At 44.2% G+C, this 20968-nt stretch overlaps 1 protein-coding gene across 1 annotated transcript in view; it reads right to left on the minus strand.

Moving 5' to 3' along the window:
• ETNK1 (ethanolamine kinase 1) overlaps positions 1-20968 on the minus strand; it is a 181856-nt gene that overhangs the window by 65097 nt on the left and 95791 nt on the right. Inside the window, exon 6 of the mRNA XM_086920366.1 lies at positions 10653-10813. Within this exon, the coding sequence (XP_086776492.1) occupies positions 10653-10813 (161 nt within the window). The remainder of the gene's footprint in view (positions 1-10652; positions 10814-20968) is intronic.

Raw genomic sequence — 20968 nt, forward strand, 5'->3', positions numbered from 1 at the left:
GTGTGTCGACGGGGGGGCGAAAACAACACCGACCCGGAGCGCAGCAAATCACATCCGAACCCGATGGCGGAAAAAACAATCTGGAGATGGAGTCGATGCCCATGCGGCCTATCGTCCTAAGGCGGAATCACCTCCCTTGTGACTACAAAGACAAGTCTTCCAAGACAAATACAAAGTGCTAACATCAGAGCCAAACACCAGATGGCGATCTATGCACAAGTATACGATCTACAGCTCATATGCCTCGAACTAACAAAGTTATCATTTTGCAGCGAGGTTTAAGACAGATTTTGCCATCAGTTGGAGTGAGTCAGGCTGTGTCTGAGATCAGGAACCTCGACTCTCACCCTGCTGCCCTCTGAACAGGAAGCCAGCCAGCAGCATTCATTCATAATATGCACTAAAGGAGACAAGAAGATTTTGCCCTACCACAATCAACAAAAGCTAGCTACTGGCATTAAAACACAGAGATAACCAGAAGCAGCAGATATTGTGCACGCAGCATCCCACGAGTGGTTCAAGCAAAGGGGGAGCCATTGCTGAAAGGCATGTCATGCCTGGAGTAGAAGAAACTCATTAAAGAACAGTGCTCACAGGCTGTAAATAAAATATACAATGTGATAACAGAAGTAAAAGGTCCAGTCCTCATAGGAGTTTACAAATGATGACAAGGCGGTACTAAGGAGGGAATAACAAGCCGATTACTGATTCAGAAGCCAGCATTTACAAAGGACAAAGACACAAGCCAATGAAAAATATGGCCGGAGAGTGGGTGGAGCTTCACATGCATACTCTAATACAGCATGCCTCACAGAGCAGCGCCATGCACTGCCCAAGCTCGTCCTAAAAAGGGTAATGATATTGTCTGAGTGATACGGAAATCTACTTCGGAAGGAATGAGAGTTTTTAATCACAATTGATTACAGCAGAGTACATAACTGTTCAATGATTCGTTATTGAAGCTCAATTATCCAGGAAAATAGTTTTCTTACTAGTAAAAAGATATTTTAAAATCACCTAGAAAATCTGTAATTAACACTCATGAAGTTGTCAGATTTAACCATAACTAAAGGTAAAGCAGTGCGGTCAGCTTTTGGCATGCTCCAAAAACCATGATCGCTTCACTGGGTGCTTCACCTCCTTCAGGTTGTGGATGCAGTTGGCAGCAGACTGAAATGTCCACACTCCCTACACACAAAAGCCAGGCAAGTCAATCTCAGCACTTAAAGGCCATGAGTCTGAATCTTTCTTAACTTCATATACTGGAGACCCGGTCTGCATACACATTTATTGTGCTGCACTTGGGACAGAGGGCCAGAGAAAACAGGAGAACAAGGAATGAAAGCAAAGTTACTCTTGTTCGTGTCAGTTTTTTCAGATAATAGATTGCTTGTACACTGGGTACATCCAATATAATGAATGCAGAGGCTACAGGTCAACCTTGACTACTTTGCGTTCTGAAATAATTACATGACAGTTTTGTTCTTTGATCAATCATTTTCCCTAGAATGTCAGGTTGTTTATGCGCGGACTACAGCTCTCCAGTGAGGACTCTGTATCAACTATGGAGCACGAGAGTTCTGAAATGGCACTCCTGCCAGCATGTTCTTTTTCTGGCATGAGTAAGCCTCACTAAGCAGATCATTTAAAATTTCATCTCATCACCCCCAAACTCCAACTCTAGAAGTTCCATATGAAGCCCGAAAGTTGCCACTATGCAAATGCACAAACCAGAACTTGACTATTTGCTACCCATGTTGGGTGAGTATTTCTTTGACCAGTCATCATGAGTAAAAAAACATAACCGTCTCTCCTGCACAAGAAACACGTCTGCAACCTTGTGTCCATAATCCCTACTGTGTGTCTGATTGATTGTACTGTTAGCATAGGGGACTAGTCACTCTTTAACTGAAGGTTCAGACTGTAGAAATTCTCACTATTGTTTGAAGGTCTTGAAGGACTTTCATTGACAGGAGGCTTAGACCAGCCAATCTAGATACTGACAACCCTATTTGCCTTGGGTAGGAGGACACCACAGATGTGTGCTTTTAGAAGACTCGGAGAGCTGATCTAAAGTCATAAAACAGGACTTTCAAATGATAATTTTGAATGGCAAGTATGAAACACCAGAATCATTGTGTGTGCTTTTTTAGCTCTGGAACATGAATGCAGTCATCTGGTAAATCTGTAGCGACCATCCTGTCCCCTTTGTGGTAGACAAGAATAGATAACATCGGAGTTCTGGATATTTAACATTTTTTATCATTGGTTTTAAGTACCAACATGAAATAATATTCTTTATTTTTGCCATTCCCCTTCACCAAGAAGTAGAGCTAGTAGATTTCTTTCTTCATGTGACTTTTGAGAACATTTATCACCACTTCTTTTGTCCATTAATGGCAGAACGTTCTCTACCGGCCAGTCTAGAAAACAGGGGCACTTATGTATTATTGCATTTCCCCACAGACATAGAATGGGTAAAACCCTTTGAATTTTCAAGCCCAGTGTATTTATGCCTTGGTTGGTATGCTGAAAGAAGATCAAAAACAAAGTTTGAAATCATTGATGAATTGCTGAAGTCTCTGAGCAACCCATCATATCTGCCTAACCATGTAGTGGCACTTGCAGCCTCACATTTCCCTCCCCACAAAATCCATATTCTTGCCCTGCTTATCCAGGTGGACTGTGGATGATGGAGCAGTAGGTTGCAGTTTCCGTGCTGCTGAAACAATGATGAAATCAGGAGAGTATATGCAGATCTTGATCTGAAATATTATATTTCTATGGAAGACTCTATAGAGCTGGTTTAGCCGATGCTGTAATGAGGCCTAAATCAATGAATGGTGCCAATTTGAAGCAGAAGCCTTGAGATCGAATTCTCTTGAAACATTTAAAAAAAAAATCAACAAGGTGGTAAAAGTAGCCGCCATTAGGGGAATACAGTTTATTCACTCCCCTGTTGAGAACCTCCTGAAAGGTGTTTAAGTCATCAACAGGCAAGATCGTTGCGGGGGGGGGTGGTGAGGGGGGAATCCATCAAATTTGGGAAGTACTGTGTAATCTGTGATGAAGATGAAAAGGACCACCGAATATAAGAAAAAGATTGGCTATGCTGTGTGAATCTTGAAGAACACCTTATTCTAGATCGCCTAGAACTTTAGTGATAGGAGAGGTTTAAAGAGGCTGGATAGCCATACTTGCAGTATTTGGAGACCCCACCCATAGGGAAGATCTGCATTCATAGGTTGGCTTTGGCGGTCTTGGCAAAGGAGAAGCAGATTCCAGAAGAAGTGAGCCAGGTATCCCCACTGGAGATAAGAGGCCAAGATGGAAAGTAGGCACTTGAATATTCAGAATCTGAAGCTGAAGGAACCTCAGCACTTTCATTCTTGTGAGATAATCTGCGGTGGAATCAGAGAATCATGTACACTGAAGACCCACTCAGCTTTGAACATGTTGGAACTGTATGTTTTCCCAAGACTGAAGCCCGCAACATCAGCTGAGAATGGCACCATCCTTGCTTCTCATGGATCTCCCGCCGTGGAAGTCATCAGAGAGTGGACAAGAAGCAACGGTAGAGGGATTATCACCTCTTTGCTCCGGAGACGTTCTGGCATCGACAGAAAGGGATCCTAGATATCTTTACCTCTCCCAGACAACGAAGACTGGAGAAAAATGACTCTTTTTGTATGGTCACCCCCAATGTTTTGGGAAGGAAGCTGCTGTTTTTTAGGACTCTGCGCTCTGGGACACTGCTAACCAGGCGCCAGTATATGTGCTCAACCCCTAAAACATGCTTGGCTACACTCCTGATTGGCATATTTAACTTACCCACAAGTCCTAATATATGGTACAAAAGCGTACACAGGGACTGAGAGTTCAATGTCAGCAGTGGTCTGCAGAACCTATTCTGCCACCAGTAAAGTGACAATGCGAAGCATGTCTCCATGCCTGCCCTTTACCCTGAAGATGCAGTTTAAAACTCCCATTTTAACATGTCACCCCTCACGTAGGCTCTAAATGTCCAAAAAGCAGGGTGCATTGTATTTAAAAAGTAGGACATTCATATTTAAGGTGCTACATTTCCTAGCATTCAAAGACCTCCAAAGTAGTCTATCGCTGTGACAAGGCTGGCTCGCTTATAAAAATATATTTTTTAAAGCAGTGGGTTACATTATAACACCTTATAATGCGTAACTTCAGTTTGGAAGTAGCTAGAAATATGATCCCAAGAATCAATTTAATAGTAATTTAAAATCCAACTTAATAGTCAAGTCGGATTTTATATCAATATTTAGAAAATTACACTTTTAGAAAGCTGTAATTTTCTTTCAAAAGCTGAATGTGCCTTTCTCCCAGTGTTGAGTAACACTGGATTGTAAACAACACAAATCTCACAACAGGAAAACCATTAACAAACAGTGGACAGAGGGCTTGGGTGTGGGAAGATGTTTTTTTTTTTTTTTTTTTTTTTTTAACTCGAGCAGGATGGCCTGGAGGGCTGCGCCCTGTCTCTGGCTAAGCTTTAAAAGAGCCTATACTGTCACCAGCAGATGTAGGTCACACCTAAGCCTGCCTCCCCCTTTGTCTTCATAGCCCCTTGTCTCCAAACTCAGTGGGAGGGAAGGCTACCCCAGATGTGGTTTGGAGTGACCACTAGAGAAAGAGTTTGCACATTATCATAGTCACACCTCTTGGTGGGCACAGTGAGTGTGACATGTGGGCACAGGAGATGAAAGGTTCTGCCATCTTGGATTTAGGTAGCGAGGGGCACTGTGGGATAGGTTACAGTAAAACACGCAGGAAAAGCTGCAAAACTGGGAAGGAGCGCCCCTAGGAACGTTTAACCCCATTGGCTAGGGAGTGGCAAAGAGTTTCCCTCAGCCAAAGGCTGGCACTGGGCATAAATGTGGCCCCCCAGAACCCTGTTCAGAAATCCCATGGACTTGTGGAAGACTAGAGGAAGGACGACACCTGCTGTTGTGATCTGTGAAGAGAACACAATGGGCTGGACCTGGATTCTCTTGAGCCCAGGACTAAAAAAGGACACCAAGGGTCAGTTGGCTGACCTCCTGTTAAACTACAGGGACACAAAAGCAGCAAGAAATCCACTTTCCTATAGGGCCTGGCTGACCATGTCCAACTGGGCCTGCCCTGGACCATGCTGGGGCTTCTAATGGAGAGAGTCTTGACTTCTAAGTGGTGTACCGAAGATCCTGGGGTGTACTTCTGCATAATGTTAAAAAATGGGACTTTCCAAAGATTTCTGCTTGAGAACCGACAGAAGACTGGGATCTACCTGCCAGCCGAGCTGTTGAGGGTGCATCGCTGGTGGCCCACACTAAGCAGCAGGTTCTGCTAAATTCGAATCCACAGCAGCAATCAGATTTATCGGGCCCAAAAACCTAGTGCCATCCGACGACGCCGAACTCTTGGACTACAGCCTGCAGCCTAGCCCTGTTGAAGGAATCTGACTTCCAGCCGAAAGATGAAGTCCGAAAGTAGAAATCTTTACTAGAGCCAATGTCGAACAACATCTGATCAACACTGACTGCTTCCTGGGCACGATTCCCAGACATTTCCTGCTGGTGCCAATCTCTCCTTCATTGACGGATTCACCGAAATCTAATTCTTCGCCAACCCGTCATCAATGACCAAGTCTTCAGATCAAGCATGCTGCCTTGCCCTGCTGAGGACTCCACCTTCCCAGAATATTTCAAAGTGCAAGGTAAATCTTTGACAGGGACCAGCCTGGGCCTCGTATCATACATGTGCTCCTTCGGAGTCAGCCTTAAACTTAACCTTTGTTCCACAAAAGAAAATAGTTTTCTACCAGGAAAAGAGAGAAAAATACGTTAAGCCCCAAGGGATGTCAAGTGATGCCTACTTGAAGTAGGTTTTTATAAAGAATTTGAGGAGAAAAAAAAAAGCACGGAAAGGCTCTGCTCATTACTCCAGATTCAGTCACCAGGAACCAGAAAATTGAACTGATCTAACTTCTACCTACAGTCTTTCTGTCTGGAAATGGCTGGGCACAGGGAGTGGGTACGAGAGAGCAAATGGTGTTGCTGTGCATCTCACAGTGACATTGGGAACCCATGATGTTTCAGCAGAATGCACTATATTGCTGTAACGGCCCTTTTGAAGTTGTTGCATTCTATGCTGGACACTAATAATACAAAAATAACAATAAAACTAGCTACAGAGCAAAATTAAAAACCTCTATGACCTACAGCCCTTACAAGCGCAGTGTCGCTTTTCAATTTACCATAACTGTAGGGTACAAGGCTACATTGTCCAGAGGCTTTTTCTCTTCATTTCCTTTAAAAAAGGTTTGTGAAAGTTTTTTATTTTGCAATGTCAGTTATTTTAATTGGATTCCAGTTTAATGTAAATGAATGGAATTGGCCGATATAGCCGGTTTTAACAGAAAAATAGTTTTTGAAGAAGTGCTTCGGAAACCTCATGTGCGGGACTTATGATTATAAATGGAGATGCCCTGAAGAAAAAAATATTTTTATGTATTTTAACCACTTGTTCTTGATCTCACTCCTTTTTAAATTAAACAGAGGTTATGCAATCATAACTGTTTTGTGAATATTTTAGTACTTGCCAAAAATGATATTGCTATCATTGCTATAAACTTTTTAAATTCTAGTACATCTCCATTCTATACATTTAGTCTCATGATAGTAAAAATCATGCCCCTTTACATGAATGAAGATCTTACCCATAGATTACCAAGTGCAATCTGCCAACCACACACATTTCTAGAATGATGGCAGTTTAGGGAATGCTATCAGGCTTGATTTTCTGATTCTTTTTTGTAAGCGTGCAGCCCATGGACCGATAAGTATGAGAAAGATGATCAACAATGTATGCTGCACATTATGGTTCATGGGAGGTCAGGCTGAGCAATTAAGCAAGTCTCATTACAAAATCAAATCAGGAACTGCTACTTAAGCAGCACCTTCAGTAGAACCTCTGCAGTGTCATGTCTCTCTTAACAATTTTAATAAAATTTCTATGGAGAAGGTATGAGTCCTATTAGTCCTATTAGTATAGTAGCAAAGGAGTTAAAATGAGACAGGTGCTTGAAGAGAAGGCAAAGCAGTTTGACAGCTTATCTTCAAAAGACTCCAACAACCACCTTAAACTGCCAAGCAGAGCTGAAGATGTAGATAATGATGCACTGCAGAATGTGGATTATATATGAGCCAGAATTTCTTCTCCTGCCTCTTATGTATAGTTTGGGCTATGTACTGTGTAAGGTCCCTGAACAGTATTTGAGAATACGAGGTGTTGAAGGGACCACAGATCTTACATCAGCTTTTAGAAGCAACTTTGCTAAAATGATCAAGGGTTTGTCCTGCCGAGGCAATGCTCTTAAGTTACAGGTTCTGAATGACTATCTCCCACCTTCTTCTGTACACTTCAATGGCTTTGTCACAATCTGTATGTTAATATTTCCAGGACTTTTTAACACCGTAGGCATGTCACCAGAAAAAGAAAATCAACATAGAGGCAAAGACTGACGAGAGAGTCGCCCTGGAGAATTTACAGGAAATAAACCTTCAAGAAAATAATGTATTTAGTGGGTGATGCCTAAAGAGTGGAGTGAAACGAAATATTGATATATGAGAAAAAATAAGACTCAATGGGCAGAGGTACATTTAATGCTTTTTGCTGTATGGAGTGGAAAATAAACTAACTTGCAGGCTATTACAGTAATTTACTGCTTTTGGACAATTTAAAGTAGCACTGTTGTTTTTCCTCATAACGAAACACCTAGGAGCGCCATTTCTTGGAATATATACCCTGACGGGGAAGCTTTAAAAAGAGGAGATCTCTTATTTTTATCTATTAAACATTTTGTTTTTCAGATATGCTACACTTAATTTGATGCACTAATAAAAGACAACTGCTACCACTTGCAGGCATTTGCAGTCTTTTAAGAATGCTTTTTTTCCAAAATCGAAAATTATATATTGAATAAAATGTGTCCTGGGAAATCAAATATGTGATAAATCTAGTCTTTTTCTAGCCTCTGAAGTTTACAGGGAACAAGCTGGCATATCCTCTCACTCTAGAACCAGAACGGGAATGACTGTTGCCGGATTTTGCAGAACCTTAATGCCCTCTGACCATACATGCTCTATAATAGGGATCGTCCAAACAGACTTTCTATACGGCTCTTTAAAGTCATAAAGGAAGCGGTATGTCTGCACGGAAGTAATCGGCAGGCCAAATCTCTTAAACGCCCTTTCCATAAGGTTATGGAAACCTCCAATATCAGCTGGAGGAGAGGTAGCCGTATCCAGCACTGGTGCATCCGGATCCTGAAGGTCGTCATCATCATCATCATCATAACATCTATCTGGATCATGAGAAGGATCTTCCTGAGGATTCTCATCCGAGGAGACATCGTCCTCTTGAACAGTCACCACCTCTTGGTAACTTTCTCTGGTTTCTGGTTCCGTAACTCGTGAAACCGCAGGTGTCACTGCCGCCGCAGGAGCAGTCGGAATAGGAGGAGAAGGAGGATGCTCCTGTTGTACAACAGGTTGCGATGGAAACCTTTTCCTATAATCCTGTAATATTAATTGTAAATCTGTAATTAAAGAAGACGGCATTGCCACCATCTCTTGGCGTAAGGTCTGAGGAGGCCTGACTTGCTGGGTATATTGGTGTCCTGTCTCGTAATACTCCTCCGAATCTGTTTCTTGGCACTTCACATTTAAGTCCGATGGACTGTAGGCATCCCCATAAAGACCATAATCACCCTCGTCATCAGACTCCTCATCGAACAACAGAGTGGGAGGCAGAGGTGTTACTCGTCTAGGAGAGGTCATGTAGGAGTAATTTGTTGCCTTTTCAAGGAAATGCGAAGTTTTTGGATCGTCGACTGACTCGTCGACGCCAGACTCGTCGGCGTAATAGTCGTCGACAGAACCGTCGACGGAGGAATGGATCTCGTCGACTGAGTTTTCGTCGTCTGAGTTTTCGTCGTCGACGGTGGATTGATAGTCGACGGAGCTGTTGACTAGCTCGTCGTCATCACCATTACAGCTGCAGTCGTCGACGTTGTCTTCGTCGACACTACCTTCTCTGACACAACCGTCGACGTCAAGAATGTAGATATCATAGTCAACGAGCCGGAAACAGGCACTTTGAAAGATGACGACGTCACCGTCGACGGAGCTAAATGATGGTCTTTCTTTGATACGGTCGTCGACGTACCTGCTGAATTCGTCGTTGGCGGACGAGGTTTCTTGTCAGGCTTTCCTTCCTGAGGGACAGCAGAAGGTTTCTTGCTCTCCTTCTGAGATGGCAGAGAAGTAACAGCAATGTCTTTTTTCACCTTCTTTGCAGTGTCCGACTCCGCAGCCTGTCTCAGCCTCTCCTTTTCACCTCGGTGAGGAGATTTAATGGGACTAACCTTTTCAGACCTATCAGAGGTCTTTTGTAAGGTTTTGACAGGAGGTTCAGTAGAAGGGGGTGAACTACCCCTCTTTCTGGATCTTCTGGAGGACGCAGCTGAAGAAGAGCTCTCATTGTCAGACGAAATAACTTCCTTACGTGATTTCATCTTTTGCAGCCCAGTTAACAGGCGGCCCTCCCTGTCTCTCAAGGTCTTCGTCGAGAAAATCCTACAGATCTTACAATCTGTGGCCTTGTGGTCAGGGTACAAGCAGTAGATACAGTCATCATGCTTGTCTTCCACAAACAGCCTCTTTTTAGAACAAGTAGCACAAGCTCTAAATAGTGCCTTCTTTTCCTTGTCAGACATTGTAAATTTTGAAGAGAAAAGTCAAAGAATTGAAGTTGAAGAAAAAAAATCTGAGCAGAGCTCAGCGGAGACTCCCTAGCACAACGTGCGGTAGAAAAATCTGAGGCTCTGAGGCTCTCTCAGGAGGGTTCTAAGGGGTGAGACAGTGCTGATTGGTTGGTACAGAATTCTTGGTCTCTTTTACAAAAAGAGGCGGATAGGCTACAAAATGAGATGAGGCCTAGGCCTAGTTTTCTCTTTTGTATTTACTGCTATGGTATTTTTTATTTACCGAGGCTCCCAATCCGACGACGGGGGAATGATACAAAGCATGGGAATCAATGAAAGTTCCAATACTGGGGCAAAAGAGATGTTGATGTTTGTGTCTTTTTACACATCTAAATTGTATGCACGCACAGATACACAAAGCTACGCTAACAATATATCAATGAAACCAATGTATTACACATGCTAGGGGTTGTTGGTTTATTTTCTGGAGGACACTAAACTCTTACTTTACTTGTATTTATGTTAACAGAGATTGATATAGTGCTGTAAATTGCTGATAAGTGCTGCAAACTTTAGCAAGTTTCATTTGAATATAAGTTTTGTTCTTAAGTAAAATGGGTTCGCACTTTGTCAAAAATGTACCGTATTAGAATTTAGAACTAACAATGAATGACCTTTACAGCTGTACCTAAAAAAAATATTTGGCTAGTAACAAAAACAATGAGGGATTTTGTGAAAGACATTATTAAAAACAGGCAGAGTATTCGCATGCACTCAGGCAGTAAGAATTGGCTACTTGCATCCAGCTTTTAGCATATAACAAAATACCTGCAAACCTTACTCTAGTCAGTGTTTAGCTATGTGGGAATCTTACCAAGGCAAACTGATTGACTTGCACATAGAGTACTTCAACTTCTTTATCAGTGACTTCTGTAACAAAACCTTTGCACTCCTTAAATGCCTCTAGGTAAGAGCGTAGCCACTGTTTCTGCAGTTCTTTATCTGGGTAGAGGGCATAGTCCACTTCATTTACACCTGGAGGAAAAATTCACCAATTGTTAGAAAAATAAACAGTTACGATTTTACCATTAACATTATACTAAACAATGACAAAAAAAATTAAACTTTTGCTTACTTGTATTTTGTACTCTTCAATGCCACTGTTAGAAATGGGGGTTTCTAGTTGGCAGAGGTTGGTACCTTTGTCCAAATAGCTACCCCTTGCTTTTAGTCAGGGTAAGGGGGCTACACTGTTAAATAACCCCTGCTCACCCCCTGGGTAGCTTGGCACGAGCAGACAGGCTTATCTCAGAGGCAGTGTGTAAAGCATTTGTGAACACATACAGTACTACAGTGAAAACACTACAAATGGACACCACACCAGTTTAGAAAAATAAGTCATCTTTACTAGACTTAACACAGGACCACACAACAAAAATCCACAATACTGTAATCAAAAATAAGACTTTAAAATGGTAGAAGATAGCTTAGTTCAATGTAGATTGTAAATGCGACACTTTACTCTCAAAGTACATTATGTGCATCATGCAATGCAAACAAAAGGGTTGCAGGGAAGTTGATGTGCCGTTCCTTACATTCAGGGGAGTGGATGCTCCTTACTGCTGTGCAGGGGAGTTGATGCGTGGTTTCTTACTCCGGCCCGGAGACGATGTTACAAGATGGTGCCTCGATGCGATGAGACGATCTGGTGCGATGCGACAAAAATGGTGTCTTTGATGCGATGCAACAACTTTGGATGTGATGCATGCACACCCGACGGCAAACTCTGTAAATTCTGAGCAGCGACGGGCCCTGTGACACGCTTATCCAGTGATGCGACGGCGACACGCTTCTACAGTGATGCAACACGCTTCGTCGGTGATGCGACGGGGAACAGCTGCGGCGGCGGTACGCTTCTTCGGTGATGCGACGGCAACTGCTGCGGCGGCGACTCGCTTCTCCTCGTTGCATCGTGCTTCCAGCTCCCAGCGACACACAGTCTTCTCAGAGGGCCCAAAAAACAGTAGGCACCTCTCAGCAGGTAGAATTCCCAGCAAGGGAATTCAGGGAGGCTGGTGTGAAGTCTTTTATCCCTGAGATGTCAGGCAGGAGGCAAACACACTTCAAGCCCTTGGAGATTCTTATTCAAGATGATGAAAAGTTCACAAAAGTTCTCTTCCCCTTTCCTTGGTAAATAAAGTAACCACTGCAGGCCAACCCGAGAAATAGCAAACAGCACAGAGTTAGTCTCCTTCTTCAGCTTCCTTGGTTCTTCTCCTTGGCAAAGGTTTGTCTTGATTCCCAGAAGTGATATAAAGTTCTGGGGTCTGGGCCCCAATATTTATACCAGTAAATCCTTTGTCCTCTGAAGGCAGAGGGTGCCTGTGCCCAACCAAAACCAGTTCTGTGCAGCTCCCTGGCAGGAGGTGGAGACAGCATCGTTGAAAGCAGACCTGGCCCAGGTAGCAGAAATGAAATCTCCTCCCCCCTATTCTATTCTATGAGGGGTCAGGTCAGTGAAAGGAAATCTCGGTCCCCCCACTCTCTATTCAGTGCAGGACGTATTCAGCCCAGCCATGACCCATCAGACTGCTGGAGCCAAGGCCCTCTCCAGCCCCCTGTAACTCACAAACCAGACATGGAATACACAAACCTAGGAGAGGCATGAAAATACCTACTTTCTAAAAGTGGTATTTTCAAACACAGAATGTAAAAATGACCCTCACTGTGTGTCCAGGCACACTAAACTCGAATTTCTACTTAGTTCCATGGGTCAGTTAGGATTATAGGATGTTATAATCAGACTGCCAATTCTGGCCTATGGGAGCAGGTATCCTTGCAATAGTGAAAAACGAAAATAGCTGTAATTCACTATCAGGACATGCCACACACATCAGGGCATGTCCTACCTTTCACATACAGTGTACCCAGCCCACAGAGGTCCCTTGGGCCTACCTTAGGGGTGACTAATATGTTGAAAAGGGAAGGTTTAGGGACTGGCAAGTGGGTACACTTGCCAAGTCGACATGGCAGTCCCAGACTGCACACAGGCTCTGCAATGGCAGGCCTGAGCCATATTTTACAAGCTGCTTCTGTGGGTGGCGCAACCAGTGCTGCAAGCCCACCAGCATTTGATTTACAGGCCCTGGGCACACATGGTGCACTGTACTTGGGTCCGACAAGTAACTCAAGTAACCCAATCATGGAGTCACTAATCCATTATAACAATTTACAATAGGGAGCACTTGCACTTTGGCATTGAATAGCAGTGGCAAAGTGTCCAATGCATCTAGATCAGCAAAAACATAGGATGAAACAGCAAAAAATGAAAGCGAGACCCACGCCAATTGGTGCCAGGTCTAACATCCACAATGTACAGGAATGTAAATCATTAACAATTTAAGCTAGTTTCAAACAAAAACACCCAGCTAGTAGCATAATTAAAGTGTGTTATTAAAGCAAGAGCCATTCTACTATTGCTACTAAGTTATTTATCGAGGACACCCTAACACTGTAGGAAATCATGATCATTTAGTTTGTAAGTCTCTCTGAGAGGGATATTAGTAAAAGAGGCAAGTCAAATGCATACCTTAAACCAATAAAAAACAAGAACCAATGACATTGCTGCTAGTAAATAGCAAGAAAGGAGGTAAATTTAAAAAAAAACTTCCATCCCACAGACTTATTACAGCAGGTCTCAAAGAGACAGCTTGCGCTGTCTAGCTCGACTTAAAAGCAAAACGCGAAGTTCCAGTGAGTTTGTAAAGAAGAGCAGTAAATAAGTAGCCTTGTGAAAAAAACAAAATCTTAATTTAAACAGGTCACACAGATCTATCTCAAATGGACTACTGGAATAATGAATGATTAGTGCTTCAGCCTTTCATGGGATCATAGTTACCGCACTATGGAGATGGCCAGTGGAAAAAAGCAAAATTCAACTCCACTTTAGTTTTATTAGTTGACAGTTAGATCGAGGAGTTCCTCCGACATCACACTTTAAAAGTTTACAAACTACTGCATAGGTGGGGCAGAGAGCTGCAGGGATAAAGTGAATTACACAGAACAAATATTGGCAGTGCTAATCAATCGTTCTTACATTTACATACAAGACCAAATGGTTGGCATTGCCATTGTTAACTGTCTGGCAAGACAGGCGTGCCTCCCAATTCTGCAGTAGTTTTTCTAATGACCACTAGGTGGCATTCAAAAGCAAGAAAACCGATGTTTAAATGTGCCTCTGTTGGAAATACTGCGCTCAGAGCAGGAAAAAACAAGCCATGGCATACCCAATAGGTCTCGCATTTGGGACCTTCTAAGTATTTAGTTATGCAGCACAATATCCTTGGTGCATCAACATCAACTGTCGCATGGCTAAACACTTACAAGGTCCCAAAGGCGAGACCTATTGGCTATGCCAATTCTTGGTTTTCCTGGCAGCCAACCAAAGCCTAAGGAGGGGGAAACTAGACAGATGCAAGTATCAACCCAACCTACAATGGAACCTTTCTAGTACTGGCCCAATCTCAAAAGGAGAGAAGGGGGAGGGGTGAAAAATCTGCAGAAGATAGATTATACACCATAAAAAGATGTTTAATCCGACACGGGATACTTCTTCCCCAAACATCTAATCTTCAGAAATTTTCTCAAAGCAGTACCCAACAGGCGTCACTAAGAAGTGCCAATCAGACAAGAAAATCATGCAAAACTAGCCAGGCAAATGAGTTACTGCTCCTCTCCTGAGAAGCCAGACAGTTGTCCTTGGCAAACACATGCCACGTAGTTCCAGAGTCAGCCTTGACATGTTTAGCTGTTCGAATCGTTGTCTGTATACCGAGCGAGCAAAATATCAAGACCGGTCAAGGCGCATTGCAGGGAGAGCTTTGAGACTGTCTGTGGCAATTTGTAAGTAGTAAGGGTCGCTGTCCCGAGTGATTAGCTACTTTTGGGGGCAAGTTGTTTACACGATTTACAGCAGGCCGCCAAACACGGATGAGAAAAGCATATGGAATCTGTATTGCACCCACACGGCTCTGAAGGTAAATGGAGCTACAAATTACACACATCGATTAAAAAGAAAAATGTTGAAAATACATGCTTTGATCAGAAACATCCAATTTCCATTAGGAGAAAAGACTTTTCAATATTAGAAATTATAATGTTTTCTAGGCATATAGATGTAAATAAAACTTTCTATTGCCCTTAAAGCAAAAATGATTTCTAATCAGACCTTCTGGATGTAAAGGTTATGATATTCTTAACACCTTAAATAAAGATATCAATTTTCTTGCGTCGTTCAAACAGTATTTGATAGGGAAGAAAAGGCAAGCGTTTCGGGGAGGGTGGAAGAAACAAATGGAGAAAGACTAGCGTGTGTGCTTTAGACATACAATGCCACAGAGAGCATAAAAGAGACATGGGAGAGGATACAGAGATGGAGAGAGAAAGTGCGAGATAAAGAAAGGATGATAACAGGAGAAAGAGAAGAGAACTAGAGTGAGGGAGTGAGGCAGTGAAGGAAGGGGGGAGAGAGAGAGAGAGAGAGAGAGGAAAACGAGAGACAGAATGTGCGCAAGAGAGCGTAATCCCAGGGTGATAAAGAGTTAAACTTCTGGAGTTTACAATTCCTCACCACACATAGAAGTTATACATCTCCTTGCAGCACTGTTTCAAGTCCATGATTGTACCCAGTGGTCGAAGTGGAGGAAAAGTAGGGGAACTGTGGGTGGAGACTCCAAGGGCGGGGATAACCCAAGGATTGGATCAGTGTGCAGAGTCAGAGGTGTGGCCAGAATGTGCCAAACATCCCAAATTTTAGTATTTGTTTGGCATTTCACAGACCAGTTACAGCTTGTGCTATTTAATTCAACCAATTGATACACTTGATTATTTGAAGTTTAATAGGAGTTATTGGCATTTAAATACATTCACAAAGTGGAATATATTTCCAATCACACAATGTCCCAAATACACTTAAAAGTGGAATCACAAGCCATTTGTCTCCAAGCCATGCAGTTTCTCTCATTAGCACTTTTCCTCCCTTCTTCCATAAGAGCAGTTCAAACATGAATGGCAAAATATCTTAGTTTGCAAATGTTTTCTATATAATTATGGCTCTGCCATATTTGTCACATAATACATCACCCACTGCATAATCTTGCAGGTTTAACTAATCATTTTGTAGCTCAAACGGATAAAAAGTTACTAAAAAACGTGACTTGAGTTGCTGCAAAGTGGACGGCCCTTTGCAAAGGTTGACTGATCACTTTCTCACTGCTGCATTTGGATGTTATACTGATACTAATGAGGCAGATTATTTGCAGAGACTGAACGTGTAAAAATGTCTAAATAATAAAGTATAAGAAAATATATTGTATTACGCTGCATTCTTTTTTTGTTGCTTAATTTAGTCAACACTGCAAAACACACAAGATGATGGATGGAATGTTGGCAAAACATTCACCCCCAGTCACAGATCTGGATTTAATCTATCGTTATTTTGCTCACCACGCCACCCCAGTTCAGACATGTCCATATGCAAATCAGTCTTGACCCTGCTGTGCCTCATGGGAACAGTCCAGCCCGAACTGCCAAGCCATGTCTTCCCTGGACCAGAATCAAGCATCCTAGGACCGGTTTCTGGCTATCAGCATCATCAGCTAGGATAGCTTGACTCCAGTGGTGTAGTGAGCACGGGACCCACGTCTGGACATACCCTTTCCACATAGAGCGAACAGCAAAACACACAAGATAATGGACGGAAAGTTGCACATTGGCAAAACATTCACCCCCAGTCACAGATCTGGGTTTAATCCATCGTTATTTTGCTCACCACGCCACCCCAGTTCAGACATGGCCATATGCAAATCAGACTTGACCCTGTGCCTCATGTGAACAGTCCAGCCCGAACTGCCAAGCCATGTCTTCCCTGGACCAGAATCAAGCATCCTAGGACCGGTTTCTGGCTATCAGCCATCATCAGCCAGGATAGCTTGACTCCAGTGGCGTAGTGAGCACGGGACCCACGTCTGGGCATACCCTTCCCACATAGGGCGAACATCAATTTAGTCAACACTGCGGCATCATTTTGTACCCCATTGCGGCATAATTCCAGTGGCTCTAGAGCAGGAAGCACATGTTAAAAGTGCGTGCATGAAGCAGAGTATGAAGTTTGCAAACTTAGTTTGGTGTGTGTGCAAATCCTGCATGGCCGATCCTTGGTAATTTGAAGCTACTATTGCTGAAAGAAGGCCAATGGAGGTACCAATGGGTGGGGCAGACTGGTCTCGATGGCAGGGCCGGCTTTAGTGCTGGTGGCACCCTGTGCAAAAATGTTGGTTGGTTTCAAAGATCACCTACGCCTCACACACTACACAAAAAAAATTATTTATACATGTGTAAATCACTGTATAGGAAATGTTACATAAAACAAAGGACTACAAAGTGTAGAAGCCACATGACAACCATACTAGTAGGTAGTATAGTTAAATAGCTCACTGTTCTATGTTAGGATTTTAATTTATAAACTGCGAATAACAATAGTATCTCTCTGACACAAGCAGTAACCTACTAAGCTAGTTAACATTATGTGCACTTTGTGATCTGCATGGTACATGTTCTTTGCAGCAGGCACATTAACTCTCTGTGCCACCTTTCTAGGAGGCAACCCTACAACTAGACAAAACTCCGATCTCTCTCTAGGATTGAGTACCCTCCCGCTGTATTTTGAGGCGGATGCTGGGTGCGGTTGGACGGAGGCATTAATGATTATTTGTAGAGCTATTTTAAGCAACTGTTACTTGCGCTGACTTAGAGCGCCTTTTAAAACTTTAAAAATCGTTTTATTTTTGTTTTGGTGCATTATCGCTACTGCGCGCTGATTGCTAGCGCTTCAGATAGCTGCTCTAGTGCTGTATTGTACCTTCTGCACGCCGATTGCTAGCGCTGGTTTCATTTGTGTGTCACTGCCTACCTGACGGTACATCTTTTTTTCCTGCTCTCCTCATTTTCACCACCTGAGGCGTAAAGCCGGGTTTTCTCCTGCTCCTGACTTTCGCATCTTTTCCTTACCTCTTTTCCCCGCCTTGCTGGGTGGCATCAGCATCGCAGTGGATTTTCTGGCTCATTTCCCCATGCCTGCCCGGCTGACTAGGGGCCGCAAGGTATCCTGGGACCAGTAGGCTAGTAGGCTAGTAGGCTGCATTCTGTATTCAGCGGCCATCTTCGGAGGATTTCTGGCACGCTGGTCGGCGAACCAGTGGTGCGGTCTTCCTCACCTTCGCCGGATTTGTTATAAATTTAGAGGCCCTCTTCTCCGCGCAGCGGACGCGCCTACTATCGCGCCAAAGGAGCGCCTAAGGTAAGCCTGTCTGCGCCCGTCAGCGTCCCAGAGGCGAATGGGTGCGTGCGGAGCTTTATACTTTTTGGTCTTAGGCCTCTTACAGCATGCGCACATACACTTCTGAGGAGCTTCTGTCCTTAAGAGAAAAGTCTGGCAATTGCTACAGATTCTTCCCCGGAAGACATGCCTATAAAAAACGTTCGGCTTGCGGATGGGGTCTGGGTAGCCCTCCTGTGTCATCTCCTCGTGACCTGCCCATACTTCTGTCCTGTCTTCTTCTTAATACTAGGTCCCTTACCTGACACTCCCTGGACATTTACAATCTCTTGGCCGACAAACCTTCTGTGTCTCTTTCTTACAGAGACTTGGTTGGGTGAATGTTCGGGACCCGACTTCGCGTCAGCCATTACCCCCGGCTATGTTATCTTCAGGAAAGATAGGGCTCTGGGCAGAGGAGGCGGCATAGCCCTAGTAGTCGATAAACGTTTTCCCTGCACTATCATTTCCACGACGATATTGCGGGCTGTGAATCACTGGGGTTTTCTCTCTCCTTATCCCCTCATCAAACTTGTGCTGGGCTTCTAGTTTACAGACCCCCGGGACCCCTAGGCTCTTTTTTGAAGAGCTTTACACAGCTGTGGCAGCTCTGTGCCTTAAAACGGACCAGTGTCTGCTGCTGGGGGACTTCAACATACACATGGACTCAGGCACTGATGCTGATCCCATCAAGTTATTAGACGTTACCATCCCATTGGGTTTGGTTCCTTTCATCACTACTCCAACATATAAGGACACACCCTGGACCAAGTGTTTTCCACCACCTCCATAGCTGTGTTCCCCCCCAAACCCGTTTTATGGTCGGACCACTATTTTGTTAAGTTCCAGATCCCTTTGGCCAATAAACATCCACCCCGACTTTTAGAATGCTTGCGTCAAACAGAGAGCCTTCAATAGAGTATCCCCGGATATGTTTACGCAAGCTCTCTCCTCCCACCCCTGCCAGCTGTCTGGCAGCCTCAAAGCCGATCTAGACCTCCTACAAAGCTGGTTGGTTGAGAGATTTGACGAACTAGCTCCCACTACGACCTCAATACAAAAACTGTAATCGGGCATCTGCCCCGTGGTTTACAGCTTCTCTTGCGGATATGCGGCGTAGCTGCAAGAAAGCTGAAAGAGTCTGGCGCCGTTACTATGATCCTTCGGACAAGAATGTATATAGGGAGTCCATCAAGCTCTATCACTGCAGCATCACCTTAGAAAAGAAAGCATATCTTGCTTAAAGAATTGAGGCCGCCGCTGCTGCCAGCAAGGAAATCTTCCTTGTTAAGGAATTTACTGCACCTAGCTCTGTTCTGCCCACACACCATCACTCTGAACCATGGGTGTCTCAACAGGCCAATTTCTTCATTTCTAAAATCAAGACCATTCAAGATTCCTTTCCCCCTACCACTTTAATAACTCCGTCTGAAATAGGTGCCCCTTCCTCTATGTTCCTTCCTGATGATGGTCCCATTCTGGCCAACTTTCCCCCTCTTTCGTTGACTTCTTCTCTAGATCTGATTTCTAAACTCAAATCTGGCTCACCTCTGGATCCTTGTCCTGCAAAGTGCCTGGGAAAAATGGCCCCAGTGATCAATGATCTCATCAACCCGGTGCTCAACTGTTCGCTGAGCACGGGCGTGGTCCCTCAGGCCTGGAAGCATGCCCTGATCCTACCGCTTTTGAAGAAGCCTAATCTAGACCCTTTGATGCACGCTAACTATAGGCCTATCTCCCTCCTCCCGGCTTTGGCTAAAGTTGTGGAGAAGCACGTCCACGCCTCTCTTTCAAACTTCCTGGAAAAGAATAACATCTTGCATGATACCCAGTCGGGTTTCCGTGCCAATAGGAGTACGGAGACGGCATTATTGGAGGTCACCGATGCCATCAGAGAGGTGATGGACGTAGGAGGAAAGGCCATGTTGGTAATGTTGGACTTGTCGGCGGCCTTCGACACCGTTCCCCACGGCGGTCTCCTTCTCAGATTAAGGGAGATCGGGCTGCGGGGAGCGGTGTTCAATTGGTTTAAGTCCTTCCTAGCTGGCCGCCGCCAAACGGTCTGAGCCCCCCCCTTCTCTGCCGAGATGCCGCCATTGGAGGTAGGGGTGCCTCAGGGCTCTGTATTGAGCCCTACTTTGTTTAACATCTATTTGGCACCCCTGGCGGCTCTGGCGGAGTCTTTCAGCGCCCAGATCATGTGCTACGCTGACGACACCCAGCTTCTCTTTACCTGTCAGAAGAGTGCAGACTTCGATGGCGGGCAGATTAGAGGCTGTCTGGGGGCTGTCTTCAAGTGGTTTGATCAACATAGCCTTAAATGCAAATCGGAGCTGCTGTTTTTCGGCTGTTCTTCTGACCACAGATAGCAATCTTGGTGGCCGCCGGCCATGTTTCCCCCCACGGCTGCCTCCCCCAAGGCCAAGAATCTGGGAGTGCAGATCGATGATGGCCTCAAGATGAAACCCCAGATCTTGGGCCTCGTCGGCAAGTGTTTCGGCATAGTTAAGATGCTTAGGAAATTTCTTCCGATGCTTTCTCTCTGCCACCGGAAAGTGACTGTTCAGGCTTTGATAGATTCGCATCTGGATTACTCCAACGTGCTCTACGTGGGCCTGCCGGAGGTTCTCCTCTCTCGCCTGCAGGTTGTGCAGAATGCTGCTGCCATAGCCATTTTTGGCTTTCATCGCAGAACAAGCGCAACAGCATTAATAAAAAAACTTCACTGGCTTTCCATCAAAAAAGGCGTTGCCTTTAAGGCTCTCACGCTGACCTTTAAAGCTCTCCATGGCGCAGGAGCAAAATACATCAGAAAC

This window comes from Lissotriton vulgaris, chromosome 1_1, assembly GCF_964263255.1.
Source record: "Lissotriton vulgaris chromosome 1_1, aLisVul1.2, whole genome shotgun sequence".
In the NCBI taxonomy this organism is placed as follows: Eukaryota; Metazoa; Chordata; class Amphibia; order Caudata; family Salamandridae; genus Lissotriton; species Lissotriton vulgaris.